The 23,711-nt window shown below is 36.5% G+C and overlaps 1 protein-coding gene across 5 annotated transcripts in view; it reads left to right on the top strand.

Moving 5' to 3' along the window:
- RAPH1 (Ras association (RalGDS/AF-6) and pleckstrin homology domains 1) overlaps window positions 1–23,711 on the top strand; it is an 81,668-nt gene that overhangs the window by 44,386 nt on the left and 13,571 nt on the right. For 4 of the 5 annotated variants that reach the window (XR_016468313.1, XM_031601301.2, XM_031601302.2 and 1 more), the window contains exons 5-8: window positions 9,255–9,329; window positions 19,367–19,444; window positions 20,632–20,791; window positions 22,277–22,398. Coding sequence is in view for 4 of the 5 variants with exons in the window: in XM_031601301.2 (XP_031457161.2) it covers window positions 9,255–9,329; window positions 19,367–19,444; window positions 20,632–20,791; window positions 22,277–22,398 (435 nt within the window). In the remaining variant the exon portion in view is untranslated. The remainder of the gene's footprint in view (window positions 1–9,254; window positions 9,330–19,366; window positions 19,445–20,631; window positions 20,792–22,276; window positions 22,399–23,711) is intronic. The other variant, XM_090144150.1, reaches the window with a different exon arrangement.

The following is a 23,711-nucleotide window of genomic DNA, read 5'->3' as shown; positions in this document are numbered from 1 at the left end:
CAACTGTATTCTTCTTTAAATTGGTAGGTTGTTTTTCATCTTCCATGTTTGTAAATCTGTAATGAATGGCATCCACTTTAAATGTTAATTTCTGCTTATCAGATAGTTTACTTGAATGTAGAGCTGAATGAGTGTAGCAATAGCAAGAATAAGGAAGAGGAAGTGATGACTACATGAGTAACTTGTCCCCTTCACCTTCCAGTACTAATTGATTCTCCATTCCTTCTGTACCCCTGCTACCAGAAATTCTCTTTTTGTAGTGAGCTGTACTAGATCAAAAGGAGAAGTAGTAGTGTTGATCCTGCTTGTATAGCTAGCAAGATGTCTGATGATAGAAAAAAAAAAAAAAGGCCTGTTCATGATCAGTCATTGTTACTGTCCTGCATATGCTTAATGAAGACATCACAGATACGTTTGAAGTCTACCATCTGGTCTGACATAATACAGCATCCCTCACCACCTCCCTCCCAACATGGTAGAGTTCTTTGTAACCCAATTTGCATAACTAGAGATCCTGAGTTGCATACAAAGATAACTTCTAATTTGATGTAAGAATAATTTAGCTTATTGCATGTTTATATAAATCATAGAATCATCAATATTGGGAAAGACTTCCAAGATCATCCAGTCCAATCATCCACATATCACAATATTTCCCATATAGAATCACAGAATCACCAAGGTTGGAGAAGACTATAATCTGTATTGGCCAGAAATTCCTGTGGGATAAATTAGAAAATTTGAAATGGATGTAACGAAAAACAAAGTTTGTGTTTCACAGCCATTTTGCCTTGATTCTCATATGGATTATTTTAGTTTCCCCACAAAGGAGTACAGAAGCTTTTCTAACTATAACAGAGTATAGTAGGTTTGTATTGTATGTTCTCTGTGTGATTACTAAAAGTGTTGTACTGCACAAAAATGTGGCTAAAATTGTGTGGATTTTTTGTTTGTCAAAATAAGTGAAAGAGAAACAAGGACAAAAGCATTATCCTTGTACTGGTAGGTCTTGATTCTGTGATCAGTGTATCAGGCTGATTTCATGGCTCCAAATTTGCAACTTGCTGTGCAACATTTTCCATGAAGGAGGAGACTCGTGAAATTGTAGCAGGAAGCTGGTTAGTGTAAAAGGAGAAAGAATTCCAAGATTTCTAGTTAAATTTCCCTGACACTGATGATTAAGCTTAGAAATTACCTCCCTAGAAGGAACAGGAAAGGGCAAAGGGACAGTATACTTGTCTACTTTGATGCAGCTGGCTAGCAAAGCTGGTATCAGCACAAAATTTTCAGTTATAGGATATTTTGTTACCATCATGGTTTAACCCTGTCAGGCAGCTCTTGACCACTCAGTTGCTGCCCATTCTCGCTGGGTGGAATAGGGGTGAAAATTGGACAGGTAAAAACGAAAGAACTTATGGATTGAGATAAAGACAGTTTGCTAGGTAAAAGCAAAAACTGTGTGTGAAAGCAAAAAAAGGAATTCATGTGCTAGTTTACATTGGTTGGTGGGTATTCAGTCACAGAGCTAACTGTGTGCAGTTATTGGGAAGGCAAGCTATGTCACTTCAAATGTCCCTCTCTTCCTCCTCCTTTACCCCAACTTTTATTGCTGAGCATGATGCCAAGCGGTATGGGATATCGCTTTGGCTAGTGTAGGTCAGCTGTTCTAGTTCTGTCCCCTCCCAGTTTTTTGTGCACTCCAAGTTCCTTGCTGCCAGGGCAGCATGAGAAGCTGTAAAGTCCTTAGCTCTGCTCAGTAACAACAGCATGTTCTCAACACCATCAACAATGCAAAACACAGCACCATAGATGAGAATTTGCGAGGAAAATTAACTCTGTCCTAGCTAAAACCACGACACTGAAAAAAAAAGGCATTGTTTATACCTAAATAGTGTTCTTCTGTATTGTCCTGTGATGTTGGAGTCTTCTTTGGACTACCAAATCAGCTGCCTCTGCTGCCTGTTGATTTGCACAGAAACTTTCATGGTAGCCCCTTGTTTGTCTCCAGAAAAGTAGTGTTTTATCAGTAAAAATTTGCCTTTAATATTCTCGTTCTTTCTTCCTTCATCTTCTTCTGAAGATATCAGATGCTTGATAGTTTCTCAGGTGCAGCTCTTGTGACTTTTTAAGATAAAGGCACATAGTTCAGGCTTCATCACTCTCCACTTTCCAGTTACCAGCTTCTGCGGAGGAGGGTGTATGTGTGCTGTTTTGATTAACAATACTAAAGGTAGATGCTGCTCTTATCTGCAGTCCAGTGGTCTTTTTTATCCTTTTAGCTTCTCCTTTTTCATCTTCACATGCATTGCTTAGAGAAATCACCATCACTGACTTCTATCAGTTGTAGAAGGCAGTTTAAATAGGGTACTGCCTCAGAAACCACTTGTTTTTTGTTTTTTTTTTTAATAAATCTCATTGACTTCATTTAGATTCCATAGTGTTTTAGAGGGATCTTGTTTTTGTGGTAGAGTTTACTAAGAAAAAAAATAGAATGTTAATATAGACAAGCTGGGAAAATGCTTGATTAGAGGCTAGAACTCTTTAACTGATTCATCTACAAGAGAAAAAAAACAACCTGTAGATCAGTGACAAAGTATAAGTAGACAACATACGTCTCAGAAGAAGCCAATAGACCTGGGTTTGGAAACTAATGCTTGCACTATGATGCTACCAAATTTTGTCAAAAGCACTGCTGGGAGTTGTACTCTATTTCTGTTGTAGAGCAATACATTCACTGGAAACTACAAGCTGTGATTTAGTGGAGCTTTTAAAACTGTGCATTTGTACATCTTTTTTTTGGTAGATATACCAGTCTACTTGAAACAAAGATAAATTCCTTTTTTTTTTTTTTTTTAACTTATAATTAGACTAGGGAACAGAAATATCACATCTGTAGGAAATATGCAACAGATGACTTGTTTGTCCTTAGTTCAGATTGCCAAAAATCAAATTTGGAACAGATGACAAAAATTGAGAACACAGCAGCCAACTGTGGGGCATTAAAATCTAAGAGGAGAGAGGAATTTATGCAGTTTACTTCAGTTGCATATTCTGTTATAATATAGAACAAAAGCTAGGGTTCTTCATATTAGCAAAGGAGTTTGAACCTACAAAATTAAACTTCGTGTTCTGATGAAACAGCTGAGAACTGACCTTCCAGCTGTGTCAGTACTGTGCATGCTGGTTGGTGCTTGGTCCCTAATGGTATAATGATGACTGCCTGTGAATAGAAATACAGAAGTTTTATTTTTAGTTAACTAGACTTACAGCCCTGATTACATTTCTCTATGTTGAACATTTTACTTAATCTCGTGTTCTTAAAAGTTCTTCTAGGTTTTCGAGCCGTATTAGTGGTTTTTTATCATTTAATTGTTTTCAGATTTGTTTGTTTGTTTTCCGTATGTCCTATGCCCTCCTAATTGGAAGAGTGAACTGTGACTTTTAGCTCCCCAGCTATGCATACCCACTGTCTTCTAGTGATGGAATTTTTGGTGACTTGATGTCTATAATAAGTTTTTTTAGAACTGAGTTATAGTTTAGTAGTCAGCAATCACAGAAGATAAGCAAATGTTACTGCATAGTGTAAAAAAAAAAAAAAAAAAAGTTTGAACAACAAAACAGTGAAAGCTACACATTTCTTAGGTTTCTTAACTGCTTTGTCTTGTTTTCTATGTTGTAAGTAAAATCATCCATGGGGTGATGTCTTCATAATTCTTTCTGTAATTAAAGCAGTCCTTCATCAGTCAATTGTAGCAAAGTTTGTGGGCTTTTATCCTTCCTTTCAGTGTTCCACTTAAGTAAACATCTCTTTTTGGACAGGACGGTCAACTGTTTTCTGTGAAGCTACATTTCACCTTATTTTTTTTCCCTCCTATATTTTTTCTTTTAGGAAAATTCCACTGCTTAAAAGCTCTTTTCTGCAGACATATTTTTATTTGGGATTTCGTGTTCAGTTTATACTCATTTCGGTTTGTGCTGTTGCTGAGTTAGATAGTCTTGCCCCACCTTGTGTTGGCACTAGTGTTTGTGCAGCTGCCTAGTGATTTGTATCAGCTCGTGGTCTCCCTGAAAAATAATTCTTCCGCATAACTTGTTCCCTGATCTCTTGGATGATGTGGTCAAAATCACTGTTGACCACATGAGAAGTGAATGAGCCTATGGTTGAGGAAGGTTAGAATTGACTCTTGAAGCCGTTCTGCCTTAAAGTTCTTTGCTGGTAGTGAAACTAAAACTGAACTGTTTACCAGCATTTATACTCCTTTCTGTCTGTCCTCCTGTGTTTCCCAAGGAGCTTGTTCAACAAGAAACATTTACAAATGTCTGCTTTCTCTCTTGAGAGGCACATGGATGAACAAATAGTGCTTCTCCTGCACATAGTTCAGCAGTTTCTTAATGTGAAATGTCTGCAGACTTGTTTCTTAAATTGCAGCAAATTTCAGTAGGATTATGCTGTAATAGTCAGAACTGATATAAAGTTATAAGGATCCATAACAGTTAAGCAATACGTGCTGTAAATTAGATTATTTTTTTTTTTACTCCTAATATAGTTCGGGGGGGGGGGGAACAACAAAAACAAAACAACAACAAAAAAAAACAACTGCTAAACTGAACATTTGGAGTTAGGAAATTCCAGTTGCCTGTTGTGAGATGGAGTTGCACAAGTTCCAGGAGGGTTGGCTACTTGGGAGTGCAGAGTAATAGCTCTGGATTGTCACTTCCAGTGTCTGGTTCCGATATGCTCTGCAGCAGCCAGGCATTGCAGTTGTAAGAAGACACTGCAGTTTTTGTTACTCTCCCAATCATGGCCCAAGCATTCCCGAACTTGGCCAGTCTTTTGTTCATGGATAGTTGTTTGCAGCCCAATTGAAAGACTGGGCAGCGCCGTATAAAAGAACGCAGCCTTGAGGTTTTTAATTGTGATGGAATAGGCTTTGCTGAGGCTTTGTAGATTACAATTTTAATTCTGAAGGCTCCTGCTTAGAAAAATTTAGTTAAGTTCCCATGGACCAGCAGAATCGCAGTTTTTGAGGATGTCGTTGACAACAATCCATTTCATGGTCAGATATACAGAGATATTAAAGCCTTAAAAATAATTCTGTTTTGAAGGAATGAATAGTAACCGTCCTCTAATAGTAAACCATCATGGAAAATTTCTGTCTTGGATATAGCTTGGCAATAAACGGCTGAAAATACATTTTATGTATGGAAATGTCAGACAATTCTGCTCTCTAATGGTGCAGCATTAGTTTCTAGGTGATGGTAAGACCAGATGATCTTAGTGATCTTTTCCAGCCTTAATGATTCTATGATTCTAAGCATCTGTATTCTTCTTCTGGCATTTTGATAAGGATAAAATGTAATTCCCTTTTCATTTCTTCATCTATCAAACCCTAACTCTGTAATTAAGTTAGCAAAATTAACGTGCCTGAAATAAATATCTGTACCTTTGACGGAAAGGGGTAAGCATTGGATACCACACTGGAAATCTTTAGACACTGTGACTTTTAGGAGTGTAATGTTCAATTTTCAATCCTTTAGTAACTTCATGTATCATTATCAAAATCAAACATTTTTGTTCTAAGACACAAATATTCTCCCCTGCAACCTCCTACTCTTAGACAAAAAAAAAAATTAGGGAAATAGAAAAATGCTTTCGTTTTAAAGTAAATAACGGTATGAGGATGCTTGGGTCTAGAGTAGTATGTCCAGCTGAAGAAGAGGTAAATCTGTATCCACTTTTTTCTTGTTATGTTATTAATTGTCACTAAAGCGTATTTATGTTACTTCCTAGTATGAAGAAATTGATGCAGAAAGTATATGAAGTTATATGAAGTGACAGGCTGTTTTTTTGTGTTGTTTTATTTAGAGAATTTAACTCACAACTGTTATTTAGCATTCTCCTTGTACAAGGACCTGGGTTTGTTTTACTGCAGTGTTTTATCTGAAGTTAATGATGGTTTCCACTCATACTATCGTTCAAGAGCATACTTACCTCCAATCTCTTTTCTCTTACAATAGGATGAGAGAACTTGAATCTCGTCTTTAAGTCATTGATCATTTGTAAGAAATTGGGATAAGGGACAGTGCAATTTTTAAATGTAGTTTGGTTTCCTTTTATTAATTGTCATCGCTTTTTTATTCCCTCTCCTGACTGAGAATAAAGGCTTTCTTTTCTTCCCCTTTCTTTTCCCCTCTTTTCCTTTTGCATTTTTTCCTCCTTGTTTTCCTGCTTTTTTAACTCTGTCTCTATGGGACATTCCATTAATCAGTCCAAGCATCCCATTAACTCTTCAGAAGAGGAAGCTGAAGTGACTCCTGTAAGTTACTGTCACATCTCTGTATAGTTTCTGTTGTATCAATTTGCCTGTAATATATAAAAAAAAATCAATTAATAACTTCAATTGAATCCACTGGTATCATGATAGCACACTAAGTACATTGTTAAAGTTAGACTTTCTCAATCTGAAATTGATCCTTACCTGTTTTCTGGTTATTAATTAGGAGAGACGACTTGAAATACACTTAGAAGTTTTTTTCTTTTCTTTGGAAGCATAATTGTTCCTGGCAGTCCATTGCAAAGGAAGGTAGAAAATGAAATTATATGTTAATCACTTTGTAATGTGTGTTCTTATATGTTCCACATGAAAATACAATCTCCAAGAATTTGCAAAAAATTTTGGTTTTCCCTTCCCCTCTTTGTACTCGTTTTTGGGACAAAGTTTTAGAAAAGTGTGTGTGTGTGTGTGTGTGTGTGTGTGTGTGTGTATATTTAATATATATACATACACACACAATTCTTGAGTTCCCTTTTGAAAATAGTGTATTCTAGTTGTTTCTGTTGATTGTCTAAAGAATTCAATATACTGTTGTAGTCCAAAACTGTAGTAGTTACCTTTTTAAGAAAGCTTTGTAAGCATAGAGCTTTTTATCAGACAATGCTCACTGCATTCTGCATTTTCCTTATTTAAGTTTGGTTCCTGGCGACAGAGGTAGGCTTTTTTAAAAAGTCTATTGTGTTTCTTAACTGTCATTAATTAAATTCAAATTAGTGGCACAAGAGTGCCACCAGCTGGTTTAACTAGATATGAGTTACTATTAAATTGTGCTGGGAGAGAGACAGCTTTGTGCCAGGGCATGAGATCCCAATATTGTGATGGGAGCAGGTGGAAGGACAGCAGATGGGTTTCACAGTGGATGACCAAGAATGTCTCTCAAGTAGTAATTCAAGTTTTGGTTTTGTTTTCCTAAATTTTATTGGTGTTATTTGGGAAAGTACTTTGGAGAGAAAAGTAGATTAGTTATAGAAATTAGGCATTTATGTTGTCAGAACTTTGATTTAAATTTGAACTCTAGAAATAGGGAGGAGGGATGAGCCGTTTAGATCCTCACTGTGGCTCAGTGCAGTCATAGTATCTTAAGGCGATAAAACAGAATATTTTTCTACCTCTGAGCAGTGGAGTATTCCTGGGAAGCCTGTATTAAAAGGCAGCGTCAGTTCCCCTCAAAGCTTGGTGTTTGATCTGGTCCATCCTCTAAAATAGACAAAATATTTTACAATTGCAGTTGGAAAGGAATAGCACATTGTTCCAAAGTGAAACATCCTTTATTTTTTTTTTTTAAAGGAAATTTTGTTTATAACCCCTGTTCAGTTACTGTATTAGCTGATTTTTTTCTTTTTCTTTTTCTCTGGGTTTATGTAGATCAAACAGTTGAAGTGATATGCGCATTGTTGTTTAGCCAAGCTATGTAATATCTCAGAACTCAGCTGTTGCTTTACTCCATCTAATCGTTCTAACTTTTGGTTATCTGGAGTACTGTAGAAATGTGTTACATAGTAGTAAGGAACCATTGTCAAAAGATGCATGTGCATAAGTCTTTCTAGATGTTTCTCTCCAACTCAGACTATGCATCTTATTGGCAATGCTTATTCTTATTAAGTACAATTATTCTTAACATCCAAATAATTTTACTGTGGTTATCTGTTTTCATATTTTGTTGCAAGTCTGGCAAGCAGTGTTAGAATAGAATAAAAACTAGGTACTGGATAAATATAGTACTGTATTTCAGTATGAGATGAGAACAGCCAAAAGGAACGGTAATAGGACAAAGGTTAGATTATCTCCCTTAAACTTCTCTATTGGATAAGTATTTTCCAGGAAATAGTATTTGCTTTGAATAGAGATTCCTTGTAGTAAACCCTAGGAAAGAGGTTGTAAATGTGCACTGTAATGTTTGTTTTTACCCTACTGCACAATTCACTAAGAAAAAGTGATGCAACTTGTCAGAGATTGTAAATCTGTGATTAGAAGTCTATCCAGAAACTCTTTGAAAGAATTGCTTGAACTTGTCTCTCTGTACATGGTAAAATCAATCAACGTGGTAGTACCAGCTGAGACATGCAGCCACCAGGGATGAAATTTGCAGTATAGTGATGGTACATGAGATACATTCAATATTCTTGTTTAATACCGCAGTATCAATTTGATTTCCTCAGCAGACTTGTGACTGAAATTCTGTAGACTGAGCTGATGATTTTGTTGTTTTTCTGTAATAGATGCTGCAGGTGATGATCCTTCTAACTCTATTATTCTTCAATTTTTATGTTTTTAGAAACCTTCCTTACAGGTTGCTGCTTGTTTTGTTTTCTTTTTGTACAGGTTAAAGTGTATTTTCTGAGAAACTCACATAATTTTTTACAAAAACAAAAAAAAAAAAAGTGGGGAAAAAAAGCTTAGTTGTAAGTAAAGTTTAGATTATTTATGGTGACATCTTTTTTTCCATAAATATAAAAGTAGTAGTCAGTGTAGAAGGCATGAAACCAGTTCCTTGCCTCCATGTGACCAGCTTTTAGTAACTTTGTACAGCAGAAGCAGAATGTTCAGTTTTACAGGACTGTACAGGATTTTTGAAAAGTTGATGGTTTTGTTCTAACTGTTATTTAAAAATAAGTTGTTTCTTGCAGAAAAGAAACCAGTAGCAGGTAAGCAAAGCTCTTCTTAATTCTGTTCTGTGACCTTTTGTTCAGAGAAGGTTAATTAAACTTGTGTCCTCTTAGCATGACTGCTTTTATATTATTGTTAGGTTTGTATTATTTGGGAATGCTCACATTTTTATGGGAGGGAAATGAGCAGAAGATGTAGGTGCGTTGTGTTGGTTTTTTTTCCCCTTAAACTCTGCTTATCTTCTGTAGTCAATACGCTATAAAATTACTGACTACTTTTGACCTATGTTCTTTCTCTTTCTTTCTGAACAAGCACTCCTATTTGGACAGGGAAACCTCCCTCCTTCTGAGAAACATTGCAGGAAAGCCTTCTCACTTGCTGACCAAGGTGATGCTTCTTCTTTCCACCTGCATGTGACTGTTCCTATGTAGAAAGTAGCTTTTGCGGTATGCTGTACTCCTCCCACCCCTGCCCTTTCCAGGAACTTTTGCATTTACTTGGATTATTTTCCTGTTTGCCCAAGGTGTTTTTGAAGAGCATTTTATTGTTTTTGCACGTTTATCAAAGTATTCCGTTTCTTGGCAAATACTTAATAATTATATCAGCAGGTTAAAAATGTGTTAGTTACAAAGGAAGCATTCTGAACTAGGAGTTTTTTTGTTCCTATTCCCAATACTTTAAGAAAATAAAGAAGTGCCACAGTGGTAGAAAATAAGTGAGAGTATTCTGTGCTGTTAAAATGCACTAGTATCCTATAACGAAGCTCAGTCACTTTATGAAGATAAACTGTAGCAAGTAATAGAATTTATTTATTTTAAACAAAGGCAATTTAGATATAATATAGGGTGAGAATGTTATAATAAGACAATAGTATAATGAGCCAGGTGTAGACAAAGCCTGATCATAAATACATTTTCCTTATGTGTCAGTGATGTATTAAGAGGCCACAAATTGCCGATCATTTCCTCTGGTTTGATTTAAAAGTTATAATTTTCATGTGTTTTCCTCTGAAACTAGAGTAGGAGAGAGAGAGCAAGCCAAAAATCTGCCAGATGAAAAACAAAAAGCATGCTGAGATGAAGTATATGTAGTTTCACATTGGTGAGAAAACTTTGTTCGATATCTGAAGTGTCAGATATGTCTGACGCTATTTACATACTTATCTAACACTCCCTGTGTTATTTTTCTAAAACGTGACATGGAGGAAAAAGAATATCTTGAACAAACCTGAATTTGCCAAGGTAGATTTTATCACTTCAAAACAATAGAGAGAATGTTTGATTAGCTTAAATAGTTTGTATTTTCCAATTAAAGTTTGGAAATACTGCTGCTTTAAATATCTAAAGATTCTTCTCAGAATGCCCAATGTGCATCTTGACAACAGTTTTTGGCTATCTAAACAGCTGATGAAGCCACACAGTTTTCTTCTTTTATGACTGTTTCTTCTAAACCTCAGGTCTATGCTACTTTCCTTTTAGCCTGTCAGCTTCCCCCACTCCGTCAATACACACACACTTCCATAATCCCAGCATCAGTAGCAAAGCAAACAGCCATCAAACCAGCAAATCTTGCTTTGTTGTGACAAACAGAAGCCATAATTTTTTTTCACCTCCATACGTTTTCATATCTTCCCTTTTGGTTATTTAAATTCTAAATGTGTATTGGTTACCACATGGAACTTCAGGATTATTTAAAAAAAAAAGACAAAATATCAAGTCTATCAGATTATATGAGCACAAACTACTTCATATGAGTGGTTCTAACAGTAATCATGAAGTTAATTTTTTGGATTTTTAAATCTTTGTCTTGTCTTACTGGGCTTCAAAGCCCTTTGAGTCAGGTGCTTATGATGACTTTCCTGACATTCTATTTCTTGTTAACTCGGCACAGGATTGTCTTAGTATAGCTGAGCCCTCTGCTGACTATCAAGCATACAGTTCTGGTGTGAATACCTTTAGTGGTTCCCATCTGACCTCCTGTAGAGAAAAGTTTCTTTAGTAAAATGATATAATTCATAGAATCATAGAATGGTCTGTGTTGGAAGGGACCTTAAAGGTCATCTAATTCCATCTGTCTTGCTATGAGCAGTGATTACATTCCACTAGATCAGGCTGCCAAAAAGCTGCATCCAGCTTGGCCTTGAACACTTCCAGGGATGAGGTATCCATGGGTTCTCTGGAAAACAATTCTGGTCTTCATCTAAAAAACCTACAGTTCTTCCTCACTGCCCAGCTTGTATTTGTGTTTGGGACTGCACTGACCCAGGCACAGGGCTTTGCACTTGGTCTTGTTGAACAGCATGTTGTTCATATAGACCTACCTCCCTAGTCTGTTGAGATCCCTCACAATGGCATATCCTTTGGCATGTCAGTTGCACCACTCAGCTTGATGTTGTTCAGGGTGCACTCAGTCCCACTGTCTGTGTCACCGATGGAGATGTTAAACAATACCAGTCAGTACAGACCTCCAAGGAACGCTGCTCATCACTGATCCCAACCTGGACATTGAGCCTTTGACCACAACACCTTGAATTTGGCCATCCAGTCAATTCCTTACCCACCAGGCAACCTGTCCATCGAATCCACACATGTCCATTTTAGAGAGAAGGATGTTGTGTGGTGCAAAGCATTGCATGCTTTGCAGTCCAGGTGGGCCTCATCCTTTGCTCTTTTCCGCTAATGCTGTAATCCTGATGTAAAGGCTACTGAGTTTGTCAATCATGATTTGCCTTTGGTGATGCTTTACTGGCTGCCACCAATCACCTCTCTGTTTTCCCTGTGCCTTATGGGTCACCTGCACCGTGATCTTGCTGGATACAAAGGTGAGACTGGCTGGCCTGTAGTTCCTCAAGTATTCTTTTTTTCCCTTTTAAAAATAGGGGTTATCTTTCTCTTTTTCTAGTCACTGGACTACCACAGCTTTTCAAATATGATGGATAAGTGACATTGTTGTGACATTAGATAAGCCCCATTATGAGTGATGCCATCCTAAGAAATAGAGCTTTTATTTGCAATTGTAATTAGGCGTTAGATCTGTTAAATGTATGATCACATTGCAGCTCTAATCTGGTGTCTCTAGACTGCCAATTAGCTGTTTTATGTCTTAGTGTTTCTTGTATTCTTCCCCTTCCTTTATCTACCCCTTATATTCAGAATAAGGAGATTTTGAGAAAGAAATATAAATCTTGTCCCCTGATAATGTAACTCCTTTTAAAAATTCTAGAAATGAACTATGTTCTTGTTGCATTACAGTCATGCCTAGACACAATTCATTTTGCAGCACATGGAAGATCACAGCCCCCCCAAAAATATATATATTTTTTCACTGTGTTGGTCTCTTCATTTTTAAATGTAGTTCTGTGCTTTATTGCTCACAGCATTTACCCCACATCCCACCCTCTTTTTTTTTTTTCCTTGAAACAGAAGGGAATATATATCAGTGAGATAAATTACGGAATATTGAAAACAAAGCAATTAATCTGAAGTCTAAGCTTCAGGCTTATTTGGAAGTAAGACATCTAACTAAGCTTTAGAATTTGAAATCTGTAATTCTTTATGGCTATGAAATATAGAGCAATACAGACACAAATAATTTTGGGAGAGTATTCAGGGCTTGAATATATTCTAGCCTAGGACATGCAAATGGGAAATAAAATTCCATGTCACATTTCTGAGTTATCAGTTACTTAACTGTTCTGATGCATGTGAAGCTTAGACTACATTCAGGAAGACAGGTGATGGTGATTTAGTGATGTAAAGCTGCAGATACGAATGTCAGCATCTTCAGGAAATGTCTAGTAGTGTCTTTCTCCTCTTGTTGACCTGAAAGGCAAATAAGCTTGTTATGAGTGCAGATTGCCCTGGTTTTGTAGGTTTTGGTTACTACGCTATGTAATCCCTCCGGACTTTAGAATAAATCAGCTGCAAAGTGATCTTCATGCATCTCAGGTCAGTCTGGTTCAGATGTGCTTGTTACTGAATCTGTGTAAGTGAAATCCTTTGCAGTATTTTTTTTTTTTCCCACTCTTAAATCACTACTGATTTTGTCAAGCCTACTATAGGCACTTTTTTAGGGAGACAGCGTAACATATGTCCCTGCTGCATAAGATTCTCCTCTGCCTTACATTGGAGTATGCCTTCAGAATGGTTATGAGGTCTAGTTGGAGGCCAGTAACCAGTCGTGCACTGCGGGATTCGGTACTGGTCTAATACTGTTTAACATCTTTGTTAATGATCTGGTTGATGGATAGAGTATACCCTTAGCAAAACTAGGAGGAAGGATATACCAGATGGTCATGCTGCTATTCAAAGGAACCTCAACTGGCTGGAGAAATGGGCTGACAGGAATTTTGTGAAGTTCAGTAAGGAGAAGTGTGAAGCCCTGCAGCTGGGGGAGGAACCACCACGGGTACCAGTATATGCTGGGGGCTGCCCAGCTGGAAAACATGGCAGAATAGAATAGGGGGTTCTGATGGACATCATCTTGACAGTGAGCCAGCAGTGTGCCCTTGCCACAAAGAAAGCTAACAGTATCCTAGGTTAGATTAGGAATGTTGCCAGCACATTAAGGAATATAATCCTTCTCATATAACCAGCACTGGTGTGGCCACACCTGGAGTACTGTGTCCAGTTCTGGGCTCTCCAATGTATGATAGTTCTAGAGATAGTGAATAGAGTCCAGCAGAAGACTATGAGGCTGAAGGAGTGTCTGAAGCTTTTATTGTAAGGGGAAAAGCGAGAAGGTTCAGGGGCGATCACATCAATGTGTACAAATATTTGAAGGAAGTGTATAAATATGGGATGGAGGTGGGCTTTTTTTCACTCACTGGGACATGACAAGAAACCATGGATACATGCTGAAATGCGGGAGATTCCCTCTGAACATCAGGTAGACACTGCAGTTTACTGGGAACTGGCACTAGTTGCCCAGAGAGGTTATGGAGTCTCAGTCCCTGGAAGTATTCAGTAGCCTTTTGGTCGTGGTCCTGGGGAATAAGCACTGTTTGAGTAGAGGGTTGAATAAGCTGACCTCAACCATTCTGTGATTCTCTGAAAAGTGGGAAAAGCAGGTTTCCCAGAGATAGAGAGATACATTTTTAGATTTGGACAAAACTGTTTCATGCTATATGATGTCCTGTGTAGCAGTAAGAGCTGGGGGAAAAGGCAAAGGAAGAAGAGGGACATTTGGAATTACCTTCCCAGTTAACTGTTACACATAATGAAGCACAGTTTTCCTGGGAAAGACTAAACATCTTTCTGCAGATGGGGAGTAACAAATAAATGAACTTATTTTGCTTTGCTTGCACGCACAACTTTTGATTTATCTATTAAGCTCTTGTTATCTCTGACCATGAGTTTTTATACTCTTCTCTTCCTCCTCCCACTCAGAAGTGAACAAGGAGCTGTGTGGGGCTTAGCTGTGTACCAGTGATAAGCCCACAACACTTAAATACTTGTGAATTTTGATCAAATGTGAGAGGCCCTGGAGAGGTTTGTAGACACACTTCTGCACTGAAGTTCATAAACAACAGCTGTCTCTTTCCTTCCTTCTAATCCTTAATAGACGGCAGGGGAAAGATCTCTAAGAGCTCTTGGTAAGGGACAGGGTGACTTTGAAATGCAGTTAAAATGTGACTGCTTCTTTCCACTTTTCCTTCAGAAGCCATCATCTGTGTTGGACTTTGGTCTTCTAATAGCAAAAAGCTTGTGAATGGTACATAGATTTTGGGGAAAAAAAACAGAAAAACAAAACAAAACAAAAACAAAAACCTGCATTCATGGGAGCTATTGAGACTGAGAAAACAGGTCTGTCTGCTTCTGAAATGATTGATGGACAGTGAGTGGTCTTCCTAAATTTTTCACCTCCCTTTTCAGTTAAAACAAAATAAAAGTCACAACCTTGTGTGTCCTTGTTTTCTTGTATGTTGTATCATCATCATAATTTAAGCATTTCAGGTGAACTGTTGTCTCAGGCACAATCCTCAAAACCACCCTACTGCTTCACATGCATTTCCGTGCTTTTTAATGTGATAGAAATGCTATGACAGGGAATTATAACTGTGCTGGAGCTAAAGAAAATGTTCTATTGAGTTGGGAAGGGAGAAGGCGGTATGTGGAGAAAGGGCCTGCCACCTTAGCAAGGGTGGGCTTCTCACTGTGGAAGTGGGTGCTGTATCCTTTAACAGTAAGTGAGCTTTAAAAGAGATGAGTGTCTTTTTTTTTTCCCCTCTTGCTTTCCTTGGATGTAGGTTACTCTTGGTTATTTTGAGGTGAAAATATAATTTAAAAAAAATGTTTGAGAATGATAAAAAGCTAATTCTGCAAACACAAGTTCAGTGTTCGTAAGTGGAACATTGCTGCGCATTGTTTTTTAGGGTGAGAGTGTTCTATGAATGTTAATGAATTTGTCAGGAAATCCAAAGCTGTAGTTAAAAATCACTTTAAATTGGGGCAGGGGATGATTCTGTTAACTTATGCACTCATCTAACTTTTGCCTCTGAGTGCTGATTACGTATATGCTTGTTCTAGTAAAAAATAAACAGAAAAATCTTCAGTGATATTCTGCTTGATACAGGCTAAATATAGGACTAGTAAAGATGTCTTGAGGTTTGAGGAACATGTAGAATTTGAGATGTGAGTATGATGTTTTGAGGCAAAAGGAACTTCTGTCTTAGTTAAAACCCTGGAGTAAAGAGAATCACTTGCTAAACAAGCGATTTCCTTTCTGCCTGAGGTGAGATTATAGTTGGGAAAACAAACACTAGATACGTGCTTCTAGTTCTTCAGTGTTGCTCATATACATCTCATTATTCAAATAAGACTTTACTGAAGTAATTTGAATATTAAACATTAAACACATTTCTTCTTGTATGCATCTTGTGATCTCTGTATCTTCCATGCTAACTTCAGTGAAGCGTAGTCTTAGCTGTTTACCTCTGATTGTTTAATTGCTGCTTTTCTAAGCACTGTAAACTTTTTCAGTGATATTTTCCTCCTTCCTTCTATTCTTCCTGGCAAGTAAAAAGAATCGGTTAATGACTTCTTAAAAGCATACAATGAAACAAAAAATAAACCCCTACCCTGGAAACAGTAAGCTTAATTTGAGCAAATTCAGCCCTGCCATAGTACATGTGTTGCATGCTTAATGTTGAAACGCAAACAGAATATCTTTTACTGCACATTTATCTTGGAACTAGAGTAGGAGATTAACTGTCATACTAATGAAATCTAAACTTGAGATTTTTGGAGTTATTTTTTCCAGTGTTAAAGTATAGGGTAAAATAACTAAAAGCTGAGTTCTAGTTTAAAAGATAATTTTAAAAGTCTTAAAATTGAAGACCAATGTGTTGGGAGTTGTACTCTTAACTTTAGTTTGCAGTATGTTAAAATAAATGAGTTCTTACCATAAATGTATTACCAAGTATTATTTAAACAGGTTTACTTTTGTCCATAACTCCATGTGATCTCAGCAAGGTTTAAAACCAATGAAGGCTCAAGACCTAAGTGCAAGTATAACAGTACACCCGAAGCTGTCTTTTAAAGAAAGAATTTTTGTAGTGATTGTACTGATGTGTACTGCTGCTAAAACAGTGCCCTTTTCCCAGTAGGCGTGGAGAAAACACCAGGTTTTGTGATCTTAGACCTCTGTATCTCCTCTATGTTTTCATGTAACATGTGACTGTAAAGGCAATCCTGTCTAAGTGGGAATTCTGCTGAAAAGCAGTATTTATGCTGCGTTAATTTTCAACAAGGTCACCTCCCCCATTGTTTTTGTGGCCGCTGCAGCACTGTGAGGCAGATGTATCAGCCATCCCAGGGATTTACACTTGTACGTGTCACTTGTGAAATGACTTAGGCAGCAGTTCTGCTTGCCATTTATATGTGTGTTTATTGACCATTTGGCAACACGACTCATATCACTGATACTGAAAGGATTTAGCAGTGAAGGGGAGGTTTTGGGAGTGGCTCTCATGGGGAAATATGGATGAGTGGTTCTACTTGGGCAGTTAAGAATAGAATAAGTCACTGTGAGTTTTGAAGAATCCAGTAGTTACTCTGTCACCTAAGTGATCAAAATAGATAGTTCTTTCTCCTGCTCTCCGGAAACAACGTTACCATATCAGCAATGCTGCAGCATTTGTCTTAAAACTAAGTATAAGGTCAAAATGAAATAACTTAAAATGCTTGACTGTCCTGTGCTTTCAGAAATTCTAATTCTTTTTTCCATTCAGACCTCTCTTTATAATTTGCAGTTGGCTAAAAGCAATTCTTTATTTTGGCATCTTCAGTCTGGTTTGTTTGTTTTTTTTAAATTTGAACTGACTTTGTTAAAATGTAACACAGTATAAGAATTCCTGATCTCTGAATCCTTATGTACGTGAATTGAAAAGTAATTCGTAGATGGTAGAATAGTAAATCCTTGGAATTGTTTATATTCTAGCATTTTTAAAAGCATTTTAGGAAGTAATAATGGATTATGAACTTTGAGATGAACAGAGAGATTAGTTGTACTGGCGCAAGTATATGAGAGCTCCCCAGATGATTGACTGCTGCTTTCTCTCGGTTGTTGCTGCAGGTACCTGTGGTCAGTAGCTATAAATTGCTCTTGCTGGGACAAGCTCTCAGTTGCTGCACTGCACAGATGCACAGTGAAATGGGGTGGAAAATTGTGCTGCCTGATTTTAGTGAAGAGCAAAACCAAATGTGCTGTCAACCTTTGTACAGCAGTAAAAGTTTATGGTTGAATTAATGAGCACCTTTTTAAACTGCAAACCAAGTCTCTCCAAATGTGTTATAACTTCAGAAAATGTTTTGTTGATTTAAAAACACATGGATGTGTACCATCACTGTTAGAAATATTTAAAACCTCAGGTTTTGGTAATAATTTATTTCTGTAGATGGAAACAAGCAAGAAAGAGTATTGTAGAATTCTAAGTGTGTTTTGCATTAGAACAATTTTAAGTGGCATTTTTTTTTCTTTTAATACAATACTGATTTAACCTTTCTATGTTCTGTGACAGCATTTTTATGATAAATAAGAATTTTGGTTCCCTGTAGACTATGTTTTAAGGTAGTTGAGTTCCCAAATAAAGTTTCAAGTCAGTATTATTTCTGCTCATGTGAATTTACTGGTTCCTTTTATTGTCAAACGTTGTATTTCTGTGAGGACAGCTGATTGTCTTACCTAGTTGATGTTTCTTTCCAGTGCATAGGATGGGCACAGATGTGAGGGAGTAAAAGCTGTTAAGTAATAGTACAGGTGGCAGAGGAAATACCTTTTTGCAGTTGACTGTTAGTAGTTCACTGAGAAGTGGAAAAAATAGTTCTATGGTTTTGAGTGTAGCTGAATCTTGATTTTTACAAGAAAAGCAACCATCTAAACACGTAATAAACCATGAATTACATGAATTCAAGGAAGCAACAAATTAATATGGTGTGCTGGCTATTTTGAGATGGACTGTGCTAGTAGAGAAAAATCTTAATTTTTCTTTTCTAAGAAGATTAAATAATATGAAGGAGAGTTTTTTTTTTATTTTAATATGTTTTTATTGATCTAGTGGTTTTATTATTATTATGATCCTTTTACATATTAGCCTCAAGAAAAACCCACATTGTAGGACTTAGAAAATCTGAAACTTACATGTGATCATAACAGGAGTGGTTGCTTGTTTAGCTGGTCATTTCAATTCTGTTCTGAATAGACCTAATAATCTGCAGACGTTATAACCAGCTAGTAGTGATAGTACCACGATACGCAGGTTTTCTTTAGTAACGGTAGATAGAATAGATTTACTTTACTTGAATTTTTAATGTGTTTCTGGTTTTAACAAAACCAGGTTCCTATCTTAGAAGAGCTCTGAAGAAAAGAATGCCTGTTTGTTTATGGATCTTAAAATAATTCAAGCAAAGAGAAGTAGTCTAGATTTAGTAAAGATAACATCCTGGCTACTTATTGCTAATTCTTCCAAACCTGTGGGCATAGTGTGAAACCCTTTTTGAAGGATTTGTTTTCAGTACTTTCTTTATGCTCTTGTATTTGTCGTATGTCTGTTGGTTGCACTCAGTTGTGAACTGTTGTTGAATGTCTTGTCCAAGACCATGACTTTAAATAAATATGGTAAAGTACTTGGTAATAATGTGCTAGGCTACTTAGAATAGAGAGAATAGAGATAGACCAAGTGTGCATATATAAAATATATACTTCCAGTATGTTATTTTGGAGGCAATGGCATTAGTATTTCTAAGTGTTGGACATGTAAAGTTACGCTTTTTTAAAAATAAGTCTTCATCGTTGCTAACAAATAGTTGTGGAATTATAGTTGGGTGAGTTTCAGTTGTATTCAAGTACAGTAGTTTCAAAATTAAATCCACTAAAGCTCACCTGGAGTGTGTTTAACTGTAATTTGGTGTGTCTTGCCCCCTCAGGAGGAACAGGCTGCTAAACTGAAAGCTGAGAAGATTAGAGTGGCATTAGAGAAGATTAAAGAGGCACAAGTGAAAAAGGTAAATTATTTATGCTGTTTTAAGAGATTTTTTAATACTTTTTCACCTGGAAAATGCAGGCACAATACTTCTCATTTGTGTCTATTACCATTAAGATACCTTAAAGAAAACAGGAATGCTGTGGTGTTCTGATCTAGAGTGATAATGTACCTTTTCATCTAGATGCCAGACAAAAAATCCTAGCATATCTAATACAAATATGTTTTGCTTAAGGAATTTTGCAGCCAGTGTGCTGTTAGAATAGCTTGCCGCCACAGCTGAAACAAAGATTTAGCCTCCTGAGACTGTTCTGAGTATTAAGCACTCTCACCTCAAAATGTGAGTTTCTTCACATATCCCTTCTTTACACACGTGCGTTGTTGGATTTTCCAGTGATAAACAGAATGCAAGCATTTCAGATTACAGAGAGAGGTTACAAAGTGAAGGAAGTCTGACATGACCTGATGCTATATCAAAGATTTTAAGGTGTTCCTTCCAGGTTTAGCCTTCTTAGTTTAATTTTGAAGCATTTCGGTAATTATGTCTTTGTTTAGAGTTTACAAATCAAAACCTGAAAAAATGTCCTGAGTTGGAAGATGGGAATTGGCAATTAGTAGTACCAGAGTAATACCAGTGTATTACAACTACTGCGTTTTAATTTTTGCAGCTGAGCAAGAAGTAAAAAGGAAGCAAGCAGCATAATGTTTAGCAAGAAAAATCTATTGACTTCAAATTATTTTTATTAGTTGAAAAAATAACTGCATTTTTCTTTCCGGGCAGTGACCTCTTTAAAGTGGACCTTTTTAAAAGCCCCTGTGTTTTAAAAGTAGATTTGTTGTATGCTAATGGTTAATGTCTTCAGGAAAATAAGGCAGTATAGGTATGCTGCATATAAGATCAATGTTTTTAGAAAATAGGGGAAAAGCAGGCAGAAAGCTCGACTTGCAAATCTGAAGAAATACATTCTGTGCAAGTTTGTGCATAATTCTTGATCTATGCTTGTGCCACCTACACTGGTGAGAAAATTGTCACTCAGATGTTTATGGGTTTTTATGTTTTGAGGAGAACGTTGAATGATCTGAATATTTTATGTTTTTTAACAAAATCTTAGAAAAAGAAACAAGGCCTTTAAAAAAAAAAAAAACGTGAAATGTAGAAAATGTGGTGAGTTGAACCTCTTCGTGTTCTTCTGTTTTTCTGTTCAATAGTTGGTGATCAGAGTCCACATGTCTGATGATAGCTCAAAAACAATGATGGTGGATGAGAGGCAGACAGTGAGACAAGTATTAGACAATCTGATGGACAAGTCACACTGTGGTTATAGTTTAGACTGGTCATTGGTGGAAACCATCTCTGAATTGCAGATGGGTAAGTAATTTATTTATAAACGTTTACAATTCCTATCTTTTGATGTGGTGCTTATGCATATCTGTGTCTTCAGAATAATTTAAATTCTTAACTTCATAATATTTATTATCCAGCTAGGAATCTTGTTTCATCATCAAGAATTTGTTTGTCAGACTATAATTCTGCATGAATTCTACCACGTTGTTTCAAATGGACATGGGAATGTTTTCTTCCGTGGTATTAAAACGATGTCTAAATCTGAAGGTTTGATAGAGGAATTTTAGTAATATCTAGTCACTGAGCCTCTTGGTTTTTGATGTGTTCTTCGTATAAGATTGTGACAAGGAATTAAAAAAAAAAAAATCTCACCATACAAAAAAGTCTGTTAGAGGATAACTCATTACTCTATGAATCTTAAAGGTCTCACCCAGACCTTATTAACTTCCTATGTTGTTCCTCTATTATCTTAAATCTTAGTTCATTTCCTACAGATGACATTTTATTGCATTCAGTCTTCTTAGTATTCTTAATTACTGAGGATTTTGAGTTGTCCTCTGTCATCTCAATCTCCTTTAGTAAGAGCTCCTTGATCTGGACATGGTGAGTGCCATATGCTCTCTGTAAAAATGTGGTGTAATTGATTTGGAGAGGAATATGTTCTGTTTTAAGAGGCTAATTATATGTTAAGTCTGTCCCAAAGAATTCTGAAAACTGTTTTGCCTAAGTGACGCTATGGCCTATATGAAAAGGGAAATAATTGTTGAGAGCAAGATGTTACTTGAGAATCTTTTAAAGAAGAGTACTGGTCAGTGATTTCCCAAAGATACATTCTTAGGATAAGAATTTTCAGGTATTTCTCTACCACTTCAGTAAATTTTCCTCTTTTTAAAAATTCCTCTCTTCGTTTTTGCTGATTTTCAGTGTCCCATACTGGTGATAACCTTCTCAGCAGAGAGGCATAGTCCTACTATGGTTATCTTATCTTTCAGAAAGAGTTTGTTTTCCCTCTAATCATTGCTTATTTCTTTGTTTTGACACTTTGAGTGAGATAGCAACTGGGGATCTAGATACAAAATTAATGCTGAAAAAGCCGCCTAATAAATCCCTCTAAGAGCTCTGTGAACCAGAGTTACATATAAATGTGATTGCTTTTTTTAATTTGTTCTTACAACATGTCAGATATTGTTATTTGAATTTGTTGTATTCATGTGGGATAGTTAGCTTTGTCAAGTTCAACAAATGGCTTATTCAGGCTTATTATACTGATGGTTACATAAGCCTGAACAGAGAGAAGTGACAGCACTGTGTGTGTGTGTGTGTAAAATTAAGCCTAGGCACTTACGAATGTTTACTAAATTCTTTTTAGCTTGTTATAAATTTCTCCCTCATTTTAGTAGGTCTTGAAGTGTATTTTCTTTACGTGCCTCATCTCCCCGGTGAAATTAGTGTAGCTTATTTCACAGTAAGTGACAGATTAAAATGTTTGCTCTTTTATTATTGCTGCAGAAAGGATCTTTGAAGATCATGAAAATTTAGTTGAAAATCTTCTCAATTGGACAAGAGACAGTCAAAACAAACTAATGTTTGTGGAACGCATAGAGAAATACGCACTTTTTAAGAATCCCCAGGTAAGCCTGAAGCTTGTGTTGAGTGTATGTATGTGTATGTCTGATTGCAATTTCATAATACTTTTGTTAGCATTCATTTTAATATTTCTATTTTGATATTTGTATATATATAAAAATGCCAGGCAGCTTTACTTCTCAGTGCCATATACATCCATGCTGTGATTGATACAAGATTAGATGCCTAACAGAAAAACCTGAGCTGAAGCTGTTTCCTAATGTATTTGAGAGCAATTTTAATGGTGATAAACGCAGACAGTTTCATGGCAATTGTACTTAGTGCTGTTCACAAAAATAAGTATACAAGTGAGGTATTGGCAGGTATTTCTGTGAGTATTGCCACTCCACTGTGTTCTTTCTTTACTGACAAGGTGAACATTCTGAAGAGAATAGCCACACACACTATGGTCAAGTGACACAAGAGGAGGATTTATACTTCCCTGTGAAAGTTGGGACTTGCCTCTATTCATCTATGTTCTCTGTTTAGGAAACAAAAGGGTCTTCTCCTTTCTTGGGAATTGATTATTGAGGGATGATAATGGAGATTTTGAAATGTTAACTACATATTTGATATCCAGCAGCAGTTCGTTACCAAGGAGGCAGCTCTTTGAACAATTTGGAACTGAAAAGCATTGCATATACCATAATTTGATTTTTATAACTCTTAGTAACGACTTGCCATTTGAGGTCATGGATTATTTTTATATTGGTATAGCATTTATGTGGTAACTTCTTGGATCTGGACTCCCTATTTACCTAGCAAGCTGAGTAGCAATTTTGCATGGACATCCTTTTGGACACTGTAAATTTACTTTCAAGCAAAAATTGAAAACTGGGTCTTACTCTAGTACTTTGTTAGGAAGCTGCAAAACTCTGCAAAAAAAATTGTTTTAAGACTATGTTGTTGATAAACATTTACTACATTACATGTATTATGCACTGTCAAGACCACAAGACACCAGTGTAAAATCAATTTTTTAATACACATATTTCACCTTTATTTGAAGGCTTGATCTGAAACTTATGAATATTGTTTTCTTTTTTTTCCAGTAAGAGCTAGAGGTTAGGAAGGTTTTCATTGTCTCTATCCTCTCCAAGCTGAGCAAAAGCATAGGAGTAGTTCTTAAATAAGATAGAGTACCTGTGCTTAATAGTTCTTTTCAATAAGACAAGGAGTACTTAGTAGTTCTTTGTGACATGTTTTTATTCAGAGAAATTATCAGCACAAGGTGAAAAGACGTGCATTTCTTCTGCATGTGCTTCTGTCAACACGCAATAATGTCAAGATTTAACACGTTTTAGGATTCTGTGGCATT

The sequence above is a fragment of the Phasianus colchicus genome, chromosome 7 (genome assembly GCF_987193195.1).
Source record: "Phasianus colchicus chromosome 7, bPhaCol1.hap1.1, whole genome shotgun sequence".
NCBI classification, from domain to species: domain Eukaryota; kingdom Metazoa; phylum Chordata; class Aves; order Galliformes; family Phasianidae; genus Phasianus; species Phasianus colchicus.
The sequence above is the reverse complement of the archived record's forward strand: the minus strand, read 5'-3'. Positions and strand labels throughout refer to the sequence as shown.